The 20,337-nt window shown below is 42.3% G+C and overlaps 1 protein-coding gene across 2 annotated transcripts in view; it reads left to right on the top strand.

Annotated features, from left to right (window-relative positions):
• Window positions 1-20,337, top strand: part of IL11RA (interleukin 11 receptor subunit alpha) — a 334,633-nt gene that overhangs the window by 196,931 nt on the left and 117,365 nt on the right. For both annotated transcript variants that reach the window (XM_078674689.1, XM_078674688.1), the window contains exon 5: window positions 1,499-1,613. In XM_078674689.1, the coding sequence (XP_078530815.1) occupies window positions 1,499-1,613 (115 nt within the window). The remainder of the gene's footprint in view (window positions 1-1,498; window positions 1,614-20,337) is intronic.

The raw sequence follows: 20,337 nt of genomic DNA, 5'->3' as shown, positions 1-20,337 counted from the left end.
GAGAACAAGGCTATAGCAGCTTTGCAATTAATAATGGGCAGATAACAGTGAAGGTGATTATTTAAACAATAAAAATATACTATATACAAGCATATAGGTCAATTAGCGTTGCAATCAACCACACATTGTGAACAGAGTGTTGCATTTCAGAATTGCACTTGTTAGGAAGACATTACAGGGACAAGTACTTTATTAAGGTACACCTTACAAGTAAGGGAACCCTACCAGGGTTTATAATGTAACCAGCTTTGCTCCCGTCTGCAGACAGCAACACTGAGAGGGATAGGACATTGGCACTAATGACATCACACATTCCTCATGACTCACAACATGATACGTTAGGCTAGAACAGAAAACAGAAGACAGACCAGGCTGGAATAGAAGGCAGGCCAGGCTAGATTAAAAGACAGACCAGGCTGGAATAGAAGACAGACCAGGCTGGAATAGAAGACAGACCAGGCTGGAATAGAAGACAGACCAGGCTGGAATAGAAGACAGACCAGGTTGTAATAGAAGGCAGACCAGGCTGGAATAGAAGGCAGACCAGGCTGTAATAGAAGACAGACTAGGCTGTAATAGAAGACAGACCAGGCTGTAATAGAAGACAGACCAGGTTGTAATAGAAGACAGACCAGGGTAGAATAGAAGACAGACCAGGCTGGAATAGAAGGCAGACCGGGATGGAATAGAAGGCCGACCAGGCTGTAATAGAAGACAGACCAGGCTGTAATAGAACACAGACCAGGCTGTAATAGAAGACAGACCAGGCTGGAATAGAAGACAGACCAGGCTGGAATACAATACAGGATACCACACAGAGGACTGGATTTAGGTATGTTCCTGTCAATCTCACCATATTGTGGGGTTACCCATTCAGTGAAGTATTGTAGTCCTTATAGAGCAACCTTACGTACTAATGCTTCTTGCACAGTCCTCATGCAAATAAAGCAGTACTATAAAAAATGTTACTAAGAATAAATACTGGGTATTCTTCCACAAACCCAAAACCTTTTCTAACAAATACTTTGGAAAATTACTGGGGTAAACCTGTTGGCGAAAAGAGGCCCCTCTAGAGATAAGGGAGGCATGTCAAAGTGTTCATTTTTACCCAGTGGTTTCTCCTAACAAGAATTGTGTTTTTGTGTCCCAACCCTACTTCCTAGCAGACTACAGAAGCATAACTATGTATGTTTCTGAGAGGAATGACACACTTGGACATGCTAGCCAGAGCTGAGACTGCACAAACCATTGCTGTGAGATTTCAGGCTAACGTCGTCCACTTAGGGTGGTCAGTTGTGGGTCCCAGTTAAACTTTGCATTAGACCATGCTTTGACTTCTCTTGCTCGTGCCATTCTGTAATATTGAGGCCCCTAAAAGATTTAAAACGACCACCGTTCACGCTTTGCTACTGATGTAACAGAGATATTTAGCTGGCAGGTAGGGTGAATGTTATTTAAGACCCTAATACTATATGTATTTTCATTTCTCGTATTTTAGACCCTCCTGGAATCCCATCGGTCATCTGCAGAGTATCGGACTATGAGAATATTTCCTGTTTTTGGAACTCAAGCCGGGAAACATTCCTTCCCACCAGATATTTTGCAACATACAGGTAACATATCTTTGTAATAAAAATGCCCATCAAGTGTAAGAGGATTGAGAATAATCTACCCTTCTTGTAATTGTGATTTGGTGTCATTTGAACTTCACTGAAGCTATCAAATCTATATCCTATAATCAATAATTGTTGTCCTACGCTCTTGGTTTTAAAAGCTGGTAACTTCTTCTGCTACAATTGTTTGCCTTAATAGGCAAAGAGATATCAAGAAAATGACATTAGCGTTAGATACATGTTCTGTGCTATGATCTGCAGAGATCCTCTCATATGATACAATGATAGAGTGTCCTACCCTAAGGGTTCATGACCACAGATGTCTCTGGAATTGTCAAGGGTGCTGGACCCTGAAAGATCTGCAGGGGCTCCCCTCCTAGCTTCCTAGGATATCTGGCTGAGATTTATAACCATCACAGGTGGACAGCACTACACTAGAAGTCAGAACATTACCAGATTGGAAACAAAATTATATAAAAAATGAAAACTCAGAAGACCAAGATTCTCCATCTATGCACCCTTGATCTGGAACAGCCTCCCTGTCATTATCAGAAGTGCCACAACCCTCCTCCAGCTCAGAAACAAACTGAAGACTCAGCTCTCCAAAGAACACAACATCTCAGAACTATGAAGACACCCACCCACTAAAATCCATCCTCATTGTAAGAAAACTTGAATTGTGCTCATGGCCCCATCCATATACAGGTAGCTAGGTTTGCTCACAATAAACACTCGAATATACATACATAAACACACATTCTCCCCAAATAGTCAGGGTGTTAAGCATGTTACTGAAATGTACATTTGGTGGTTGGTAAACCTCCCACCTGGCCAATCGAAAAATGTCACAATTTTCCAGATGTTGTCTCCAGAACTCAAAAAAATAATCAACAATTTCCATTCATTTCTAATCAGAATTGTAATGTGCTCCGTGAGAAGAGTTGCAAGCTTTCTGCTGAATAAATCCTGGGACAGCATAACACATCAGATCTTTAAAAAATTCCTAGACAACCCCTGCACCTGTATGTTTACCTTTACTATTCTGTTCATTAATCCATAACTTTGAGGTACTGAGCCTTACAGAGTGGGGAAGGGCGGTATGCCAAGTGAATTACTATGTCTCTGTTCAACATAATTAATGCTTGGTTTACTGGTGATCTTATGTTATGATATGTTATAGTTTAATTATATAGCGTTTGCACATTGCTGCGTCGTGATACTCGAGGAAGACACAATCTCAATACTTATTAGTAACCAGCAGAAATGACAGGAAGATGATTCATTATTAAAAAGCAAGGTTTTCAACTGGCATCTAAAACAGAATAGATTTGTTTCTGGCCACAAACTCAAATGGAGATGGTTCCGCATATTGACTGCTGCTGTAGATAAAGCCTGATCTCCTTGAGGGATCATGTCCTAGCTGTTGCAGGCAAGAATTGGTTTGCATCTCCGAGGGAGTGAAAAATGATTGCCAGAAAGGAGGATATAGGGCTTTAAAGGCAATTGTAAGAAGCTTAAAGGCTGCCCAAGATGCAATGGGGACTCAGAGTAGGGATCAGGGTATTGGCGACATATGTGATGCTCTGCCATGTTTCTTAAGGACTTATGCCACAGCATCCTGAACAAGTTTTAGTCAACGTAAGAATTGTTTGCCTGGAGATTTAAGGGGAGATTGAATGAGCATAGTCAAGTATAGATTGAATGGCAGCATTCTCTACAGCCATATGCAAGAGGGATCAATAAAGGGAAGAATCATTTTTGGAAGGCCAAGGCACGTGAAACAGACATAGGTCACATTTATGGGTTGGCTTTCCAGCAAAAGGGTACTGTACAAAAGAACTGCTACATTTCGCACTGCTGTTGAAGGATCTGGGGGCGGCCCATTACATGTAGCCATTAGCTGGTGTCTCATTCCGCTACCAATGGTCTCAATTTTGGTTGGGTTCATCTTCAGGAAGTTGTTGGCCACCCTTCTCCTGATGATGGTGAGAACCTCTGTTGAAGGTCTCTTCTTTTGATTCCAAGACTTTTGAAGACTAGATAGTTTTAAGATAAACCGAGTATCATCAACATACATGTAGAAGCGCACCCCTCCTAGGTAGGGCAATCTGGCAAGGAGCGACATGTACATGGTAAACAGAAAGGGCAAGGCAAGGTACCCGCAGAAGATGCTGTTAACCTTTAAAGACAATGCAGACAACCAAACATTTGTGTTCTCGCTGAAATTAAAGCTTTCAAGTATTTTCCACATGTTTCCAACACAGCAAGTTTTGGGTCTCTCCACATCCCCAGCCAACTGTCCTAGAGATATAATCCAATATTTCCACCAAGTATCTTTGGATGTGTGCACGCAACCACACCGTGTGAAGGACAGCTCTGTTTTCTATTTTACATCACAAGAATCTGTTGGTTTTGTACCTTTCATTTATTGCAGTCTGTCTAAGGATTAGCTTACCCTTTGAAAATACCGAATTTGAGCTAAACTAAGCATGGAGTTTATGGCCTTCTTCTTAGGGGAACCCAGGGCTGGGAGGATCAAGATCTGAACATGATATCCAATATCCGGCTTTGGCCAGTGACACAACGCTCCAGATGAGTGTGCTAGAATTGGTCACATTAATTTATATAAGCACACCAGTCATTTAGAACTGGCACAAAAGTCACGTTCTGACTTTCAGAAATGAGTACAATATATTTTAGATGTGCCCTCCAGAGTTGGAAAAAGAACAATGGATGAAATGATGAACAATGCATACATTCACCCCCAGTCACAAAGATCTGGGTGTCATCAATCGTTCTTTTGCTCATCTCGCCACCCCAGTTAGGAACCAGCCGTATACAAATCAGTCTTGACCCTATTCCTCATGGGAACAGTCCAATCCGAACTGCCAAGCCAGGTCCTCCCTGGACCTGAAGCAAGCATACTGGATCTGGTTTCAGGGTATCACCCCTCATCAGCCAGGATAGCTTGAATCCAGTGGTGCAGTTAGCACAGGAACCACGTCTGGGCATACCCTTCCCACTAAGGGCGACAAAAGCTTAAAGAACAAATGATGGACGGAATGCTGAACAATGCAGACATTCACCCCCAGTCACAAAGATGCAGCCAGGCTAGTTTGAATTCACTGGCACAGCGAGCAAGGGATCCACGTCTGGGCATACCCATAAACCGTTAGAATGCCTTGAGAGTTTGACACTTTTGGTGGGTTTGGAGCAGAGTATGTTTAAAGGGAGTGCCTGAACCGCCACATGAAAATGATGTCTTAGCCTGAGGCTAAGTTATTGAACTCACGGACGCTTGGTTATACAAACAGGCTCCACCTACATCTATGAATTTTGAGTTGTGGTAAGTGAGGGGTTGTTAATGCACACACTGGGAAGTGGCAGGACTATGCTTATTCAACAACGTGGATGTCTGTTTAATTGAGAGGCCTTTAGTATTCAAATGACTAATGGTGTATGAAGGCATTGAACCCGTAATTGAAAATCATAAAGCAAGGATACCAAGGCTGCCAATTGAAATGTGACAAATCAATATTGTGCCATCATGGCGGATATTAGTCGGTGGTTCCAAATGAGATTGTACAGTCCTTTGTCATTGTTTACTGTGTTAAGCTGCCAATGGAAATTGAGGACATTTTAAAACGAAATGAATTTTGCGTGCTTGTAGCATTTGATTGAAATACATTGAAAAAGGCGCCTCTGCCGAAATGCATATGTTTAAAATGAAAGCAGCAATCAACACACTTGTGAGTGCTCCGTGCGGTGTATATTTTGTGTATATATATATATTCACTGAAAAAACCATAGGTTTGACACCGGTTATAGTTAGCTGGAAATTTTACTCGCATAAAACCAATGAAATTCCCACGTTATAGTTAGTTGGACTCACTATAACTTGCGCGTGCAATGCACTGCTGATGATGTCACATATTACATCACTCATGACATGGTCAGTGACATCAGTCATGACATCACTGATGACACTATCCAGTGAATGTGTGTCTTTTTAAAAAGTAAATATGTGTTATATATGTATATGTAAAAGTTGATGGAAGAATAAATGTTTAAATAAGTGATTACTTGGATGTTTAAAAAAAAAATTGATTGGTTAACTGGTTTATTAAGTGTATCTTAGTGAATACATATATTAGAGAGTAATGTTTAAATATATGTATTAGTGTTTCACGTTGTGTATAAGTGGTTGCATGGGTTGGTGAGTAGCTACATGTGTATGTATATGGGTTATTAGATGTTTTTGTTAGTATCAGTATGAGTGTTTGTATGGTTTGGTGGGGGTATTACTTAACACATAGATGCATGAATGACTGACTCTCTCTTTGTATATGTTTTGAAGACAGCATGTGTGCAGGACTGTATGGGTGGAAGAGTGTGTATATGTGTGTGTTAGTAAGTGAATGACTGTCTCACTAGTGTCTTTATCAGTAACTACATATGTTTTAATCTAAGATATGTGAATATTGATGTATATAAATGAGTATATGTGAAAGAAATAGATTGTAAGAGTTCCTGTTTAGATAAGTATGTGTTTCTATAAGTGATTGTTTAAGAGAGTAAGTATGTGTAAGTTTCCATAGAAGTAAGGTGGTTGTGTGTGTATAGCTGTATATGCAAATAAATAGATGTTCAATAGTTTATTTGCATGTATGAATATGTGTGAGAGTATCTTTTGGATGACTGTCGGTGTGTAACAGGATGTATAGGTGTATCACTACATATGAATGAGTATATGTACGAGTGACTATAGAACTGTTGATCAATGAGTGGATGTGTATATAGATGGTGGAATTATTGAATTGGTTGTTGTAACTGGTATGGGTATCTCCATTTTTTTGAAAATTTTAGTTTCTATTTTTGAATATGTGTTTCAAGGGTTACATTACAGTGAAAAGAGGTCTGTCACTCTGTCACAAGGATGGTGTCATCAGTGATGACATGAGTGATGTCACTGACCATGTCATGAGTAATGTAATATGTGACGTCATCAGCAGTGCATTGCACGCGCAAGTTATAGTGAGTCCAACTAACTATAACGTGGGAATTTCATTGGTTTTATGCGAGTAAAATTTCCAGCTAACTATAACTGGTGTCAAACCTATGGTTTTTTCAGTGAATTTCATAGGTTTTGTAAATGCTATTTCCTAACTATAACGTGTGTAAAACCTATGGTTTTTTCAGTGAATTTCATAGTTTTTTTAAATGCTACTTCCTAACTATAACGTGTTTAAAACCTATGGTTTTTTCAGTGAATATATATATATATATATATATATATATATATAAAATTTCTATGGGAAAATGAAACCCCTCATTTTGTTCCTTTTCAAATTAAATGTATTAAGTGTTACCACTTTATTCCAATCAAGATGACTTCAGGTGTGCCATACTTTTGTCATAAGTAAGACTGTTAGCGTTCTAGTTGTTCTTTAGAACACTCTGGGATATTCTGTCATTGGGCTATAGTTGGGCTACATCTGGCTGATATTTGGGCTACATTTGGGCTCTTTTGTCTCTGGTGGCCATCTTGGGAGACTGCATATCAGAATTTTTTTAATGAAATATAAGAGGATTTGAGAAGTCACTCAAAATGTGCCCTCATTTTTCTTTCTTCAGCACTAATCATAATTTCTATGGCAAAATGAACCCCCTCGTTTTGTTCCTTTGCAAATTAAATGTTTTAAGTGTTAACACTTTATTCCAATCAAGGTGACTTCAGGTGTGCCATACTTTTGTCATAAGTAAGACTGTTAGCGCTCTAGTTGTTCTTTAGAACACTCTGGGACATTCTGTCATTGGGCTATAGTTGGGCTACATCTGGCTGATATTTGGGCTACATTTGTTTTTTTTTGTCTCTGGTGGCCATCTTTGGGCTACATTGGGCTACATTTGGGCTCTAACATATATATAGCCCAATGTAGCCCAATATATATTTTTTCAAAGTTCATTTTCTCAGCAACTACTGAACAGATTTACACCATTCAAAGAAAAGCGTAATCTGCGAGCCGGACTCTACCTTTCTACCAAATTTCTTATAAATCCATTCAGCCGTTCGAGCTGTAGCCGTGTCTAAACGTCCTATGGAAAATGACATGGGGAAAACACGTTTTGGGACCCCCCTTTTATCTCAGCCCCCACTTGACGAATCCCCCCCAAACTTTCAGGGAAGGAGCGGAGCGGAGCAAGCCATCTTCTTTGAGAAATTCGCAAAGATTCGTCCACCGGCGCCAAAGTTATTCTCAATAGAATGTTGCGGATTTCCTATGGAAACTAGGTCCTAACTATAACTACCTACTGGCGACCGCCAGTAGGTTATATATATATATATATATATATATATATATATATATATATATATATATAAATAAAATAAAATACTGTGGGTCTGAGTCTCCTTCTTCGCCGCCGCAGTGTGGGAGTTGGAATCTTACGATTATACATTCCTGATTGGGACCAGAGGCATGCTGGTCAATGGAGTCCAAGCGGCAACCCATACAGTGAGGGACTGATGAACACCAAGTGGTGTGTGTCTCATAGACCTTCAATTCTCTGTCCCCAACTTCGGCGATGTAAAAACTGGGACCCGGTGTTACCCCTGCAGTAAAATACTGCATCCTCTCTCCCCTTATGCGACACGCATATATATATCGTACTTTATCGATCCCAACCCCTTAACGCAATCACCCCATATCCCTTAAAATACCCTTGCCACCCAGTACCCCTAAACACCCTAAAAACACATTTGCCATCCAAATACCTTTAACCACCTTAAACCCTAAAAATTCCCTTGCCACCCAAATACACTTACCCATCCTAAACCCTAAATATACCCTTGCCACCCAATATCCCTACCCACCCTAAATACCCCTTTTCCATCCAACTACATCTAACCACCCTAAACCCTAAAATTCCCTTACCACCCAAATACCCTTACCCACCCTACCTAGTCTTAACCACACTAAACCCCAAAACATCCTTACCACCAAAAATACTCTTACCCACCCTAAACCCCTAAAACACCCTTGCCACTCAAATACTCTTACCCACTCTAAAGCCTAAAAATACCCCTGCCACCCAAATACTCCTACCCACCCTCAACCCTAAAAAACCTCCATCCAAACGCACTTAACCACTCTAAAACACACTTACCACCCAAATACCCTTACCCACCCTAAACCCTTAAAAAAAGTATCCTTGCCACCTTAATACCCTTACCCACCCTCCAACCTAAATATAACCTTACTACCCAATACCCCTACCTACCGTAAACCCTACAAACTGTGCCACCAAAATACCCTTACCCACTATAAACTCTAAAACACCTTTACCACCCAAATATCCTCACCCACCCTAAACGCTAAAACACCTTTACCACCCAAATATCCTCACGCACCCTAAACCTTAAAACACCCTTACCAACCAAATATCCTTACCCACCCTAAATCCAGCTATGCCACCCAAATACATTAACCACCCTAAACCCTAAAAACGCCCTTGCCACCCAAATACATTTACCCACCCTAAAAAAGCCCTTGCCGGACAATATCCTCACCCACCAGTAAACCCTAAAAATGCCTGTATCCTGATATATATATATATATATATATATATATATATATATATATATATTCACTGAAAAAACCATAGGTTATAGACCATATATAGTTAGGAATTAGCATTTACAAAACCTTGAAAATTCACTGAAAAAACCATAGGTTATACACCATATATAGTTAGGAATTAGCATTTAAAAAACCTTATTTTACTCACACAAAACCATTGAAATTCCATATATAGTTAGTTGCACTAACTATATATCGCGCACCCGCAATCCACTGCTGATCATGTCACATATTACATCATTCATGACATGGTCAGTGACATCACTGATGACATCACTGATGACATCTCAAATGACATCACTGATGAGATCACTGATGACATCATCCAGTGACTGTGTGTTTCTGTAAAGTTTAAATATGTTTTACATATTGAAGAATGAGTAGATGTATAAGTGTCTGGACGAAGGATTTAGTAGGTGCATGACTGAATGTATGAGTGAGTGATTAAATGTGTCTCACTGAGTGCATGGGTTAGTGAGTAAACTGTCTTAATTTGTGCATCATTATGTCTGTTGTTCTGTAAACTGCTGCATGTGTTGATCAGTAGCTATATGATTAACTATATGGGTTATTGATTGATTGTCCAAGTATTTGTATAGGAGACTGAGTGTGTGTGTGGCTGGCTGGGAGGTGTGTGACTCTGTGCAGATCAATGTGTACTTGTATCAATGATTGTATAAGAAAGTAAGTATGTGTTAGTATATGTTTGAAAATGTAAGGTGCTCTATGTTTAACTGTATAGACAAGAAAATGGAAGTGTGATTGATTCTTTACAGGACTGACTAGGTGTGTGAGTAACTCCATGGATGAGTGGCAGAGTGTAAGTGTCTGTATAGGTGTATGAGTGCATATGATAGTGTTGTAAAGATGAGTGATTGTATGTATGAATGATTGTATGGGTGAATGAGTGAATGTGTGTGTAGACGTAGGAATCAGTGAGTACGTATGTAGTAACTAGTATTGGTGTGTCAATGGTTTCAAAAATTATACTCTGTATTTAACACTGGGTGAAACAGAGGTTATATTAAAACGTGAGGAGATGCATTGTATTGTCACATGAATGATATCATCAGTGATGTGGTCATTCATGTCAAATGAGATGTCATCAGTGATCTCATCAGTGATGTCATTTGAGATGTCATCAGTGATGTCATCAGTGATGTCACTGACCATGTCATGAATGATGTAATATGTGACATGATCAGCAGTGGATTGCGGGTGCGCGATATATAGTTAGTGCAACTAACTATATATGGAATTTCAATGGTTTTGTGTGAGTAAAATAAGTTTTTTAAATGCTAATTCCTAACTATATATGGTGTATAACCTATGGTTTTTTCAGTGAATTTTCAAGGTTTTGTAAATGCTAATTCCTAACTATATATGGTCTATAACCTATGGTTTTTTCAGTGAATTTCAATGGTTTTTTAATAGCAAATATCATAAGCTGTCGAATGTCAAGTACGTGGTAAGTGAAAACATTTTCGTGTTTATGCACACTGATCTGCTTTGAATGGTGCCCCCCCCCCTCATTTCTATTAGGAGTACTCTCTCTTTGCAGATAGTGAAAGGTAGTTAACGCAGGCCTTTGCCCCCGTTGTAATCCGTCGTGCCTGCTTCTCTCTCCATTTGATTGATTGTTATCCAAGTATTTACTGTTTTAGAATTAGTTCTCTTTGGTTCATTCTCTATTTACAAACAAACACAGAGTCGCAATACTCTGTTTAGTCTTTGCAGATAACGAAAAATCGTGTAAAAAAAAAGAAAAGGAATCGAGCAAAATCAGTAGGCCACTAATGGGATCTCTTTTTGACCTCGCTAAAATAGAAACATTAGGAACAACCCCTCATGACAAATACAAAACTAGTGAGATGAACTGAACTCCACACAATGATGGCTGCAAAACAGCTCGGCTCCGCCACCCACCCCGCCCAAAATAACGATAAAGAGCGGCTGCCATGATTGGTTGCGGAATGGCCACAACGGAGCTACGAAATGGTGCTGCTCTCATGCTAACCCCAGCTTCGGTCTGAAACATCCAGAAACACTGTAGACTACCAATTCAATCAGTTCCGGTAGCGCCCCAATGTAACCCGGTAGAGAAGAACTAGCCCTCCCCTCTTTGACTGATGGTTCTTGTTGCCTGTCCTTTCTGTTGTCATTTAACAGAACTATTTAGCCTGCTGAAAGGGGTTGTGTTTCGACCGCTGGTTGGTGGAGACATTTTGACTATATTCTGGACCTGCGTTGTCGCGTAATGCGTCATATGACGCGCCGCGTTAGCGCATCCGGAAGTCATCCGGGGCGCGCAGCGCGTAACGTAAGCATAACAAGTCATGTGACTTGTTAATAAAACTTTTCATTGGTTCATTTTACTTTTCTTATTCTAATGATGAAAGCCTTGGTCATATCACCTAAAAATTACGCTTTTAATTACTTCCGAACATTATTTTCTCTTAAATATATGTTATAATGTTCCAGGCTAATGTACTTTCCCGGAAATTTTACAACTGTCCTGCAAGTAAAATATATTCTTTTTTCGAGAAAAAGAGCGTTTCTTCGTCCCATGACGGAGCCGTTGAGCAAAAGAGGGTCGACCTGCTGTCTTAGTCGCCGATACGCCTGAATATGAGATTCTTATCGATCACTTTATGTTGCAGGAATAGAAAACACAACAGCCCTTGACCATTTATCTTTACTGCGTTCCTTCGTATTATACCTTTTATCCTTCATGTAATTGGTCTGCTTTATTTCACTTGCCTTTTAATGATTCTAAAACAGTGACTATTATTAAAAACTTTACCAATGTATACACTACTACCATGTTTTCTTTTAAAAACCTTTATTGTGAAAATTTCATTATACAAATACGAGCCTATAACCACGTGGGCCTGCCACGGAGCAAACTGTAATCGTATATGATGAATAGACATTTACACTGTAGAGGAACGTAACGGGCGGGCCATTAGGTTGCAAAAACTAAGGTGTCTAACAGTTACGGAATCGGTGGACGTACATTTTATAATTAAAATATGACAGGGCCAGTTACAATAAAATTATCTAGATATACATTTGCGGGCAAGTACCATGGGTGACGTTAATTCGAATTTTCAACAGTACAGTAATCAATAACACATCAGAACTTAATATCAATAGGGATGTCGAAATATTCAATCAATTCTCGTCCCCGCCCGCCATGTGCTTCAAAACTGCATACGTATCTCGTGATTTCAAGGTTCTGCAACCAGTACACAACAAGGAGTTACGAGTCCCATTTATTCCGGCGCCATTTTGGGCGAGGACGGGCAGGTCCAGGATATAGTCAAAATGTCTCTACCAACCATCGACTATGATGATGTTCATATGCTGTATTTATTAGAGTAACACTCATCTGCCCACATGAAATTAATTTACCACAATCTAAACATGTCATTTTAATCTTTCCAAAGTTCTTCTAAATATTTGGGACCGTTTCCCTTGCCTCTGAAGCTCTCAGTGCCACTTCTTTGATGAATGTACTAGCAGGTCAGGGGTTCTCCTCCAAATCTCTCTTTTATGCAGCACTATAATTAATTGGTGCCACCTCTCCATATGACGATGCATGGTATAGTTACCACAACTATATATTTTTTCGGTTCCTCTGGAGAGTTCATCGTGGCAGATGAAGCGTGTAACATACCGGGCATTTACCTTTTTTTGCATGTACAGGAAAGGAAAAAAAAATCGAGCGTTCGAGTTCTTAGGTGTCCCAGGGCCATTTTAGTGGACCAGGCCCAAATCCAAAGAACAGCTATCTCACAGGCTAATGGGGCGACCCACGCCGAGTTTCAGCATTGTAGGATGACCACACAAGTACAGCAACTTGCTAGACATCACCTCGGTGCCATCCGGATCTCGGCGCCCCACTGCAGATGAAGTGCCTCTCAACTATGAAACCACCACGGTGACATCCGGATCTTGGCGCGTTGTGCTGCCTTCGGCCTATTCGCACATCGGTCCGCTACTGACGCCATCTCACAGGCTAATGGGGTGACCCACGCCGAGTTTCAGCATTGTAGGATGACCACACCAACTTGCTAGACATCACCTCGGTGCCATCCGAATCTTGGCATCTCAACGCCTAGTGGTATCTTCCATACAGAAAATATTGTTACGCTGCCTTTGGCCCCATTCGCACATCAGTCCGCAACTTAGACATCACCTCGATGCCATCCGGATCTTGGCATCTCAGCGCCTTGTGGTGTCAGTCAGAAAATATTGTTGCGCTGCCTTTGGCCCCATTCGCACATCAGTCCGCTACTGACACCATCTCACAGGCCAATAGGGCGCCCCACGCCGACTTTTACCATTGTACGATGGCCACACCAGTGGCACAACTTCCTAGACATCACCTCGGTGCCATCCGAATCTTGGCATCTCAACGCCTAGTGGTATCTTCCATACAGAAAATCTTGTTACGCTACCTTTGGCCCCATTCGCACATCGGTCCGCAACTTAGACATCACCTCGGTGCCATCCGGATCTTGGCATCTCAGCGCCTTGTGGTGTATTCTCTTCAGAAAATATTGTTGAGCTGCCTTTGGCCCCATTCGCACATCCGTCCGCAACTTACACATCACCTCGGTGCCATCCGGATCTTGGCATCTCAGCGCCTTGTGGTGTCTTCTACTCCGAAAATATAGTAGAAAATATTGTTGCGCTGCCTTTGGCCCCATTCACACATCAGTCCGCTACTGACACCATCTCACAGGCCAACAGGGCGCCCCACGCCGACTTTTACCATTGTACGATGGCCACACCAGTGCCACAACTTGCTAGACACCACCTCGGTGCCATCCGGATCTTGGCATCTCAGCGCCTTGTGGTGTCTTCAAATCAGAAAATATTGTTGCGCTGCCTTTGGCCTCATTCGCACATCGGTCCGCTACTGACGCCATCTCACAGGCCAACGGGGCGCCCCACGCCGACTTTCAACATTGTAGGATGGCCACAGAAGTGCGACAACTTACTAGACACCACCTCGGTGCCATCCGGATCTTGGCGCGTTGTGCTGCCTTCGACCTATTCGCACATCGGTCCGCTACTGACGCAAACTCACAGGCCAACGGGGCGCCCCACGCCGACTTTCAGCATTGTAGGATGGCCACACCAGTGCGGCAACTTACTAGACACCACCTCGGTGCCATCCGGATCTTGGCGCGTTGTGCTGCCTTCGGCCTATTCGCACATCGGTCCGCTACTGACGCAAACTCACAGGCCAACGGGGCGCCCCACGCCGACTTTCAGCATTGTTGGATGGCCACACCAGTGCGACAACTGACTAGACACCACCTCGGTGCCATCCGGATCTTGGCGCGTTGTGCTGCCTTCGGCCTATTCGCACATCGGTCCGCTACTGACGCAAACTCACAGGCCAACGGGGCGCCCCACGCCAACTTTCAGCATTGTAGGATGGCCACACCAGTGCTGCAACTTGCTGGACACCACCTCGGTGCCATCCAGATCTTGGCGCGTTGTGTTGCCTTCGGCCTATTCGCACATCGGTCCGCTACTGACGCCGCCTCACGTGCCAACGTATTTTCTCCTAATTTTACACCCTATGCCGCATAACAGGTCATGTGACTTGTTTATAAAACTTTTCATTGGTTCATTTTACTTTTGGTTTCCTAATGATGGAAGGCTTGATCATGTGACCTAAAAACAACACTTTTCATAGGATGAAAACTTTTTTTTTTCCCCAAACGATGAAAGCCCCACCTTGTTTCTGGATGTTTCAGACTGAAGCTGGCGTCAGCATGAAAGCACCACCATCTCGTAGCTCAGTCGTGGTCATTCCGCGAGCAATCATGGCAGCCGCTCCCCACCAGAAGCCTGCAGGAGTCGGAGCCCCCAAAACTTTTGATGAATTCTCAAGGCGGAGGGGACGCTTTCGAGAATGAGGTCCAAGACCTAGCAGACAAGCGTCCGATTTCCAAGGTGTCCCAGGGCCATTTCAGTGGACCAGGCCCAAAAAGGAAACAGCCTGCCGCCATTTTGAGAGTCCTGTGACAGCCGCCTATCGCTGCACCGCAAGAGTGGGCGCAACTCAGCTGAATTGCGGCTTTTGACACAGTGGACCAAAAACGGACGGAATGGCAACTGAAACGGTAAAGGGGCGCCCCACTACAACAGATGACACTCCACCTGGAGAGGCCCGTTCACGCCGCCTCCCCCGGGGCGCTCCACGCCGTTATTCGGAGCAGCATTGTAGGATACCAAAACCAGTGCGGCAACTTACTGGACATCACCTTGGTGCCATCGTTCTGCTGCCTTGGAACTATTCGCGCAACAGTTTGCTACTGATGACCCACCCCCCGCGACGCCCCATGCCGTTATTTGCTGGGTGGCAACTTACTAGACATCACTTTCGTGTCATCTAGATTTCAACGCGTTCTGCTGCCTTGGAACTATTCGCACAACAGTTTGCTACTGATGACCCACCCCCCGCGACGCCCCACGCCGGAAATCTGGACGTTGTGCTGCGTTGGGACTATTCGCACAGCCGACCGCTACTTCGTTGTTTTTCCCTAAAAATGTTTATATGTTATTACTATTTTTGTTTTCTTGTATATATTTATAAATTATTAAAGTTTTATAATCTTACTACTTTGTCGGAGTGCTATATATTTTTAATGTGACACATAATTGTAAAAACTTTGATGTACAAACAGTCATCCCTGGAATCTTCCGCTTCAGGCTCGGTCCCCTCCCCAATCACAATACAGGATGGTTTTCAGATAATAGCAACGCTTCTGCTGTGACGAATCTCATCGAGTGTGGGCCTTGATCTACTATAACTCCTTTGAAGAGGGGTGATTCTTTACAGCTGTGGCCATAAACTACATCTGCAGGGCTAGCTGATACCCTAGGACCAGCCTGGACAATCGGACACAGAGGAAAAGGAGTGTCAGAGGGTGCGGTAGTGAATAGGGCGAAAGGGAGGTGTCGGGCGGGCACAGGGTGTGATTCTCAGGGAACAGCAGCGCAGATGGGGGAGGTTTATTACCCATGCATAAGACAGAGAGCGGGGGTGACCACTGCCTGGGGGAGATGTTTGCGAGGGTGGGGAGCCATGCTAAGGATCGACAGCGTGCACAGAGTGGGTCTGGTCAAGGCATCTAAAATGGCTGCCGTGCACGACAAAAGTGTGGCATTTGAAAAAAGACAAGATGGCGCAGACAATGTTTTTCAACACTTCCTGATTTCCTTCGAATCGAACGTTAACAGACGTTGGGGCATATTACCAAAGTTAAGCGATATTTATCCCTAACGATGCTTAGCAACGATTTTTTTACCGTCAGAAATTATCGCAGATAAACCTTGCTATTATCAAGGTTTATCGGAAATACGATAAAAAACGACCGCAATGCATTAATATCGCTGAAAACTCAGCGATATTCATGCATTACCGAGCTAATGCTCTTAGCCATGTTATCCACCTCCCATTGGATAACATGGCTAAGAACTGCTCAGGGCAGGTGGTAGCTTTTAGAGATATTCGCCCTTATCTCGAATATTTCCAAAAGTTGATAATAGGAGATAGCGATGTTAGCGACTGTTTCCAGTCGCTAACATCTTGGCATGCCCACTTTGCATGTCATTAGTGATAAATATCACTCACATGCAAAGTGGGGCCCAAGATGGTCGCTATCTTCTACTAGCCGTCGCTAACTGGTGTTAGCAACAGCTAGGTAATACACATATAATTTTATCTCCGCGAAGCGGAGCGCTGTTACAGATATATATCTTGTTTCTGAACGTTAATTTCTCAAAATGCACTGAAGCACATATATTGAGACCTAGCAAAGGCACATCGGGCTACCAGTCCCTACAATTTTGCCAAGTTTCGTGCAAATCCATTCAGCTGTTCGATCCTACCGAGAGACAAGATGGCGGCCGCTACGGACTGTTTGGAATGTTTACAGACACCGGAGAGCCAATCAGCTTCGCTTCGCAAAGCTCCGTAACGCGAAAAGTACGCGAAGCGGTGCGCTGTTACAGATATATACCTTTTTTTGAACGTTAATTTCTCAAAATCCACTGGAGCACATATATTGAGATCTAGCAAAGGCACATCGGGCTACCAGTCCCTACAATTTTGCCAAGTTTCGTGCAAATCCATTCAGCTGTTCGATTATTATTATTTTTTTTTTTTTTTGCCCCGCGGGGCCCTTTTAAAACCTCCACATCAAACCTAGGGGGTGAGCGACAATGTACTATGCCCCCTTATGGTCATTTGCCCCTTCGCTTCGGCCTCCTCTTGTCTCTCGATCCTATCGAGAGACAAGATGGCGGCCGCTACGGACTGTTTGGAATGTTGACAGACGCCGGAGAACCAATCAGCTTCGCTTCACAAAGCTCCGTTGCGCGAAAAGTCCGCGAACCAGAGCGCTGCCCGGTCCGCTGTTACAGATATATATCTTTTTTTAAACGTTAATTTCTCAAAATCCACTGGAGCACATATATTGAGACCTACAAAAGGCACATCGGGCTACCAGTCCCTACAATTTTGCCAAGTTTCGTGCAAATCCATTCAGCCGTTCGGGCTAAAAGTGAGGCCAACCGCCCTATGGAAAACTCAATGTTAAAAACACGTTTTGGGACCCCCCTTTTTTCTCGGCCCCCCACTGGACGAACCCCCCCAAAATTTTCAAGGGCTGCTCAGAAACAAAATGTGCCATTTTCCTGAAAATTTCAGCCAATTCCGTCCACAAACGCCAAAGTTATTAGACATAGAATTTTCAAAAAACCCATAGAGAAAAAATCCTAACTATATATACCTACTGGCGACCGCCAGTAGGTAATATATATATATATATATATATATATATATATATATATATATATATATATATATATATATATATTGCCAAACGTCAAGGAAATGCAGGGAAAGAAGTTTCCACGAGTCCACTAATCGTATACAGGAATGTTTTATTCTCACAGCAGAAAAGGACATCATGTTTCGACCACGTCCATGGTCTTGGTCAGATATGTATATATATATACACACAAATACACATACCTGCCAAATACTTCCATTTTCGTGGTAAAGGGACTTGCGTTGTAAAGGCATGCGTGGTAAAGGCATTTGCGTTGTAAAGGCATATCTGTGGTAAAAGTAATGCGTGGTAATGACCGAGTTGTAAAGACTGTTTCCCCTATGGATCAGGAAGCTCTTTACCGACAGAATGACTTTGATGCTGCGTTGTGTGCATGAGTACTTTGGGGGTCTGTCTTACACTCCCTCTTTGTGAAAGGTAAATTTATGTGATTGGAATGAAAGTGTGCAGTGAGTATTGTGGGGGTGGAGGTGGTGAGTGCTAGCGGAACACGTGTGAGCTCTAGACCTTGACATAATACTCCAGAAGAAGAGCTCTCCACAATATTCTAGGAAAAGAGCTCTGATCCTTTATATGCACTGTTCAGTGTTGCATCTATCTCTGAGGTCAGTATAGCTCTAATCTCCTCTCCTAGGCCCATTGTACATTGTACACCCATTTTGAGAATGTCCATAGAACTTACAGATACTGTAAATGTGGTTTGCCTTGCACCAGACAAAGCTGCTTCCAAATCTCTAACAGTGATAGAAATGTGCTCTGCTCTTCATGGACATCATTTAGGCGTCACCAGCGGTCGCAGCTGCAACCCCTGGCTTGCCCCTTATGACCCCTGGTACTGCATTTATGACCCCTGGGCTCAGAGTTAGCACAATCAGTGCCAGGAATAGAAGGTCATCTCGTTCATTTAGACATCGGTTGGGGCGCCACTTTTTGTTATTCCTTATTTGTTTTATTGCAGTATCAGTGAATAATAACGTAATGCTCATTGTTAATGTAATACAAATGGAATAAGATTCTCCCTGGCAGTAGAGATAAGTAAAAAAATGCTTTTAAATGTATGTTATGTGCATGCGTCTAGATGAGTGTGTGTATGTGTCAGCATCTTTTACTATTCCGATCCCTCAAAACAAGCCTTTCTAAACACTTCCCTCTGCCTCTCCCCCCTCCACATCTCTTTACTCATCCCAAGCCTCCTCCAACTGCTATGACCACCAGAAGAAGAAAAGAAAAATGTCTAAATCCTTCCCTCTTCTATCCCTCCACTATCCTTTCAATACAAAAAACAGACTAACATTTCCACCTCTCAAATTAATTTCATATTTCACTTTATCAATTCACCACTAATCCTTTATGGGTTCCGGTGGAACGTGCTATTCGCCAAAAAAGCGCTTCAACACCTCATCAGGGGTAAGTGCTCTATAAATGCAAACCTTTTTCCTCTTATATCCCTCCGTTATTCTTCTCAGTCCAAATAACAGACTAACATTTCCACCATTCAAATTACTTTCATGTTTCAGTATAATAATTCACCACTAATATTTTATGGGTTCGGAGTAGCGTGCTACTCGCCAGAAAAGCAATTTGATGCCCCTTCAGGGGTAGTAAGTGCTATATAAATGCAATTACAATACAGTACAATACAATGTGTGCTTGAGTGAACATATAGGTCAAATAGCATGTGATGTCACTGCCAGGTACCCCTGGCCTCTTGGTGAGTTGACGTTTATGCTGCTCTTGTGCCTGTTTTTTGTGTCTGAGAGAAGTTTGAGGTGCAGTTGCGTGTACAGTATTGGTGCTGTGATTTTTATAGAAAATTAGCAGAACCTATTAACAGACCTTCTCTCCTGGTTTACCTCTCTCTTCTTACTAGTTTGATTAACATGTGACGATTTGATATGAGATGCCAGGGACAAAGATAATAAACTTTCCACAAGCTAATATTTATTGGAAAGGTAGCGGGTACATCTACAGGCTGACTAGTTTTATTTTGGCTTTTCTTCATCCTGTCAACTTAGTGAACCGCAACATGTTCAACAAGCAATAGTAAAGACAAACGGGCTAAACGTGGCTGCCAGCCTTTTGGCTTTGTCAGTGCTTGTTTTGTGAGCCATACTTAAAAAAAAAATGTTATGGGAGCCCCCAGGTCCTCACCAATATTTAAAAAATAAACATGGGAATAAATATGTTTTTGCCTCTGAAAGC

This window comes from Lissotriton helveticus, chromosome 2_1 (genome assembly GCF_964261635.1).
Source record: "Lissotriton helveticus chromosome 2_1, aLisHel1.1, whole genome shotgun sequence".
NCBI lineage: Eukaryota > Metazoa > Chordata > Amphibia > Caudata > Salamandridae > Lissotriton > Lissotriton helveticus.
The sequence above is the reverse complement of the archived record's forward strand: the minus strand, read 5'-3'. Positions and strand labels throughout refer to the sequence as shown.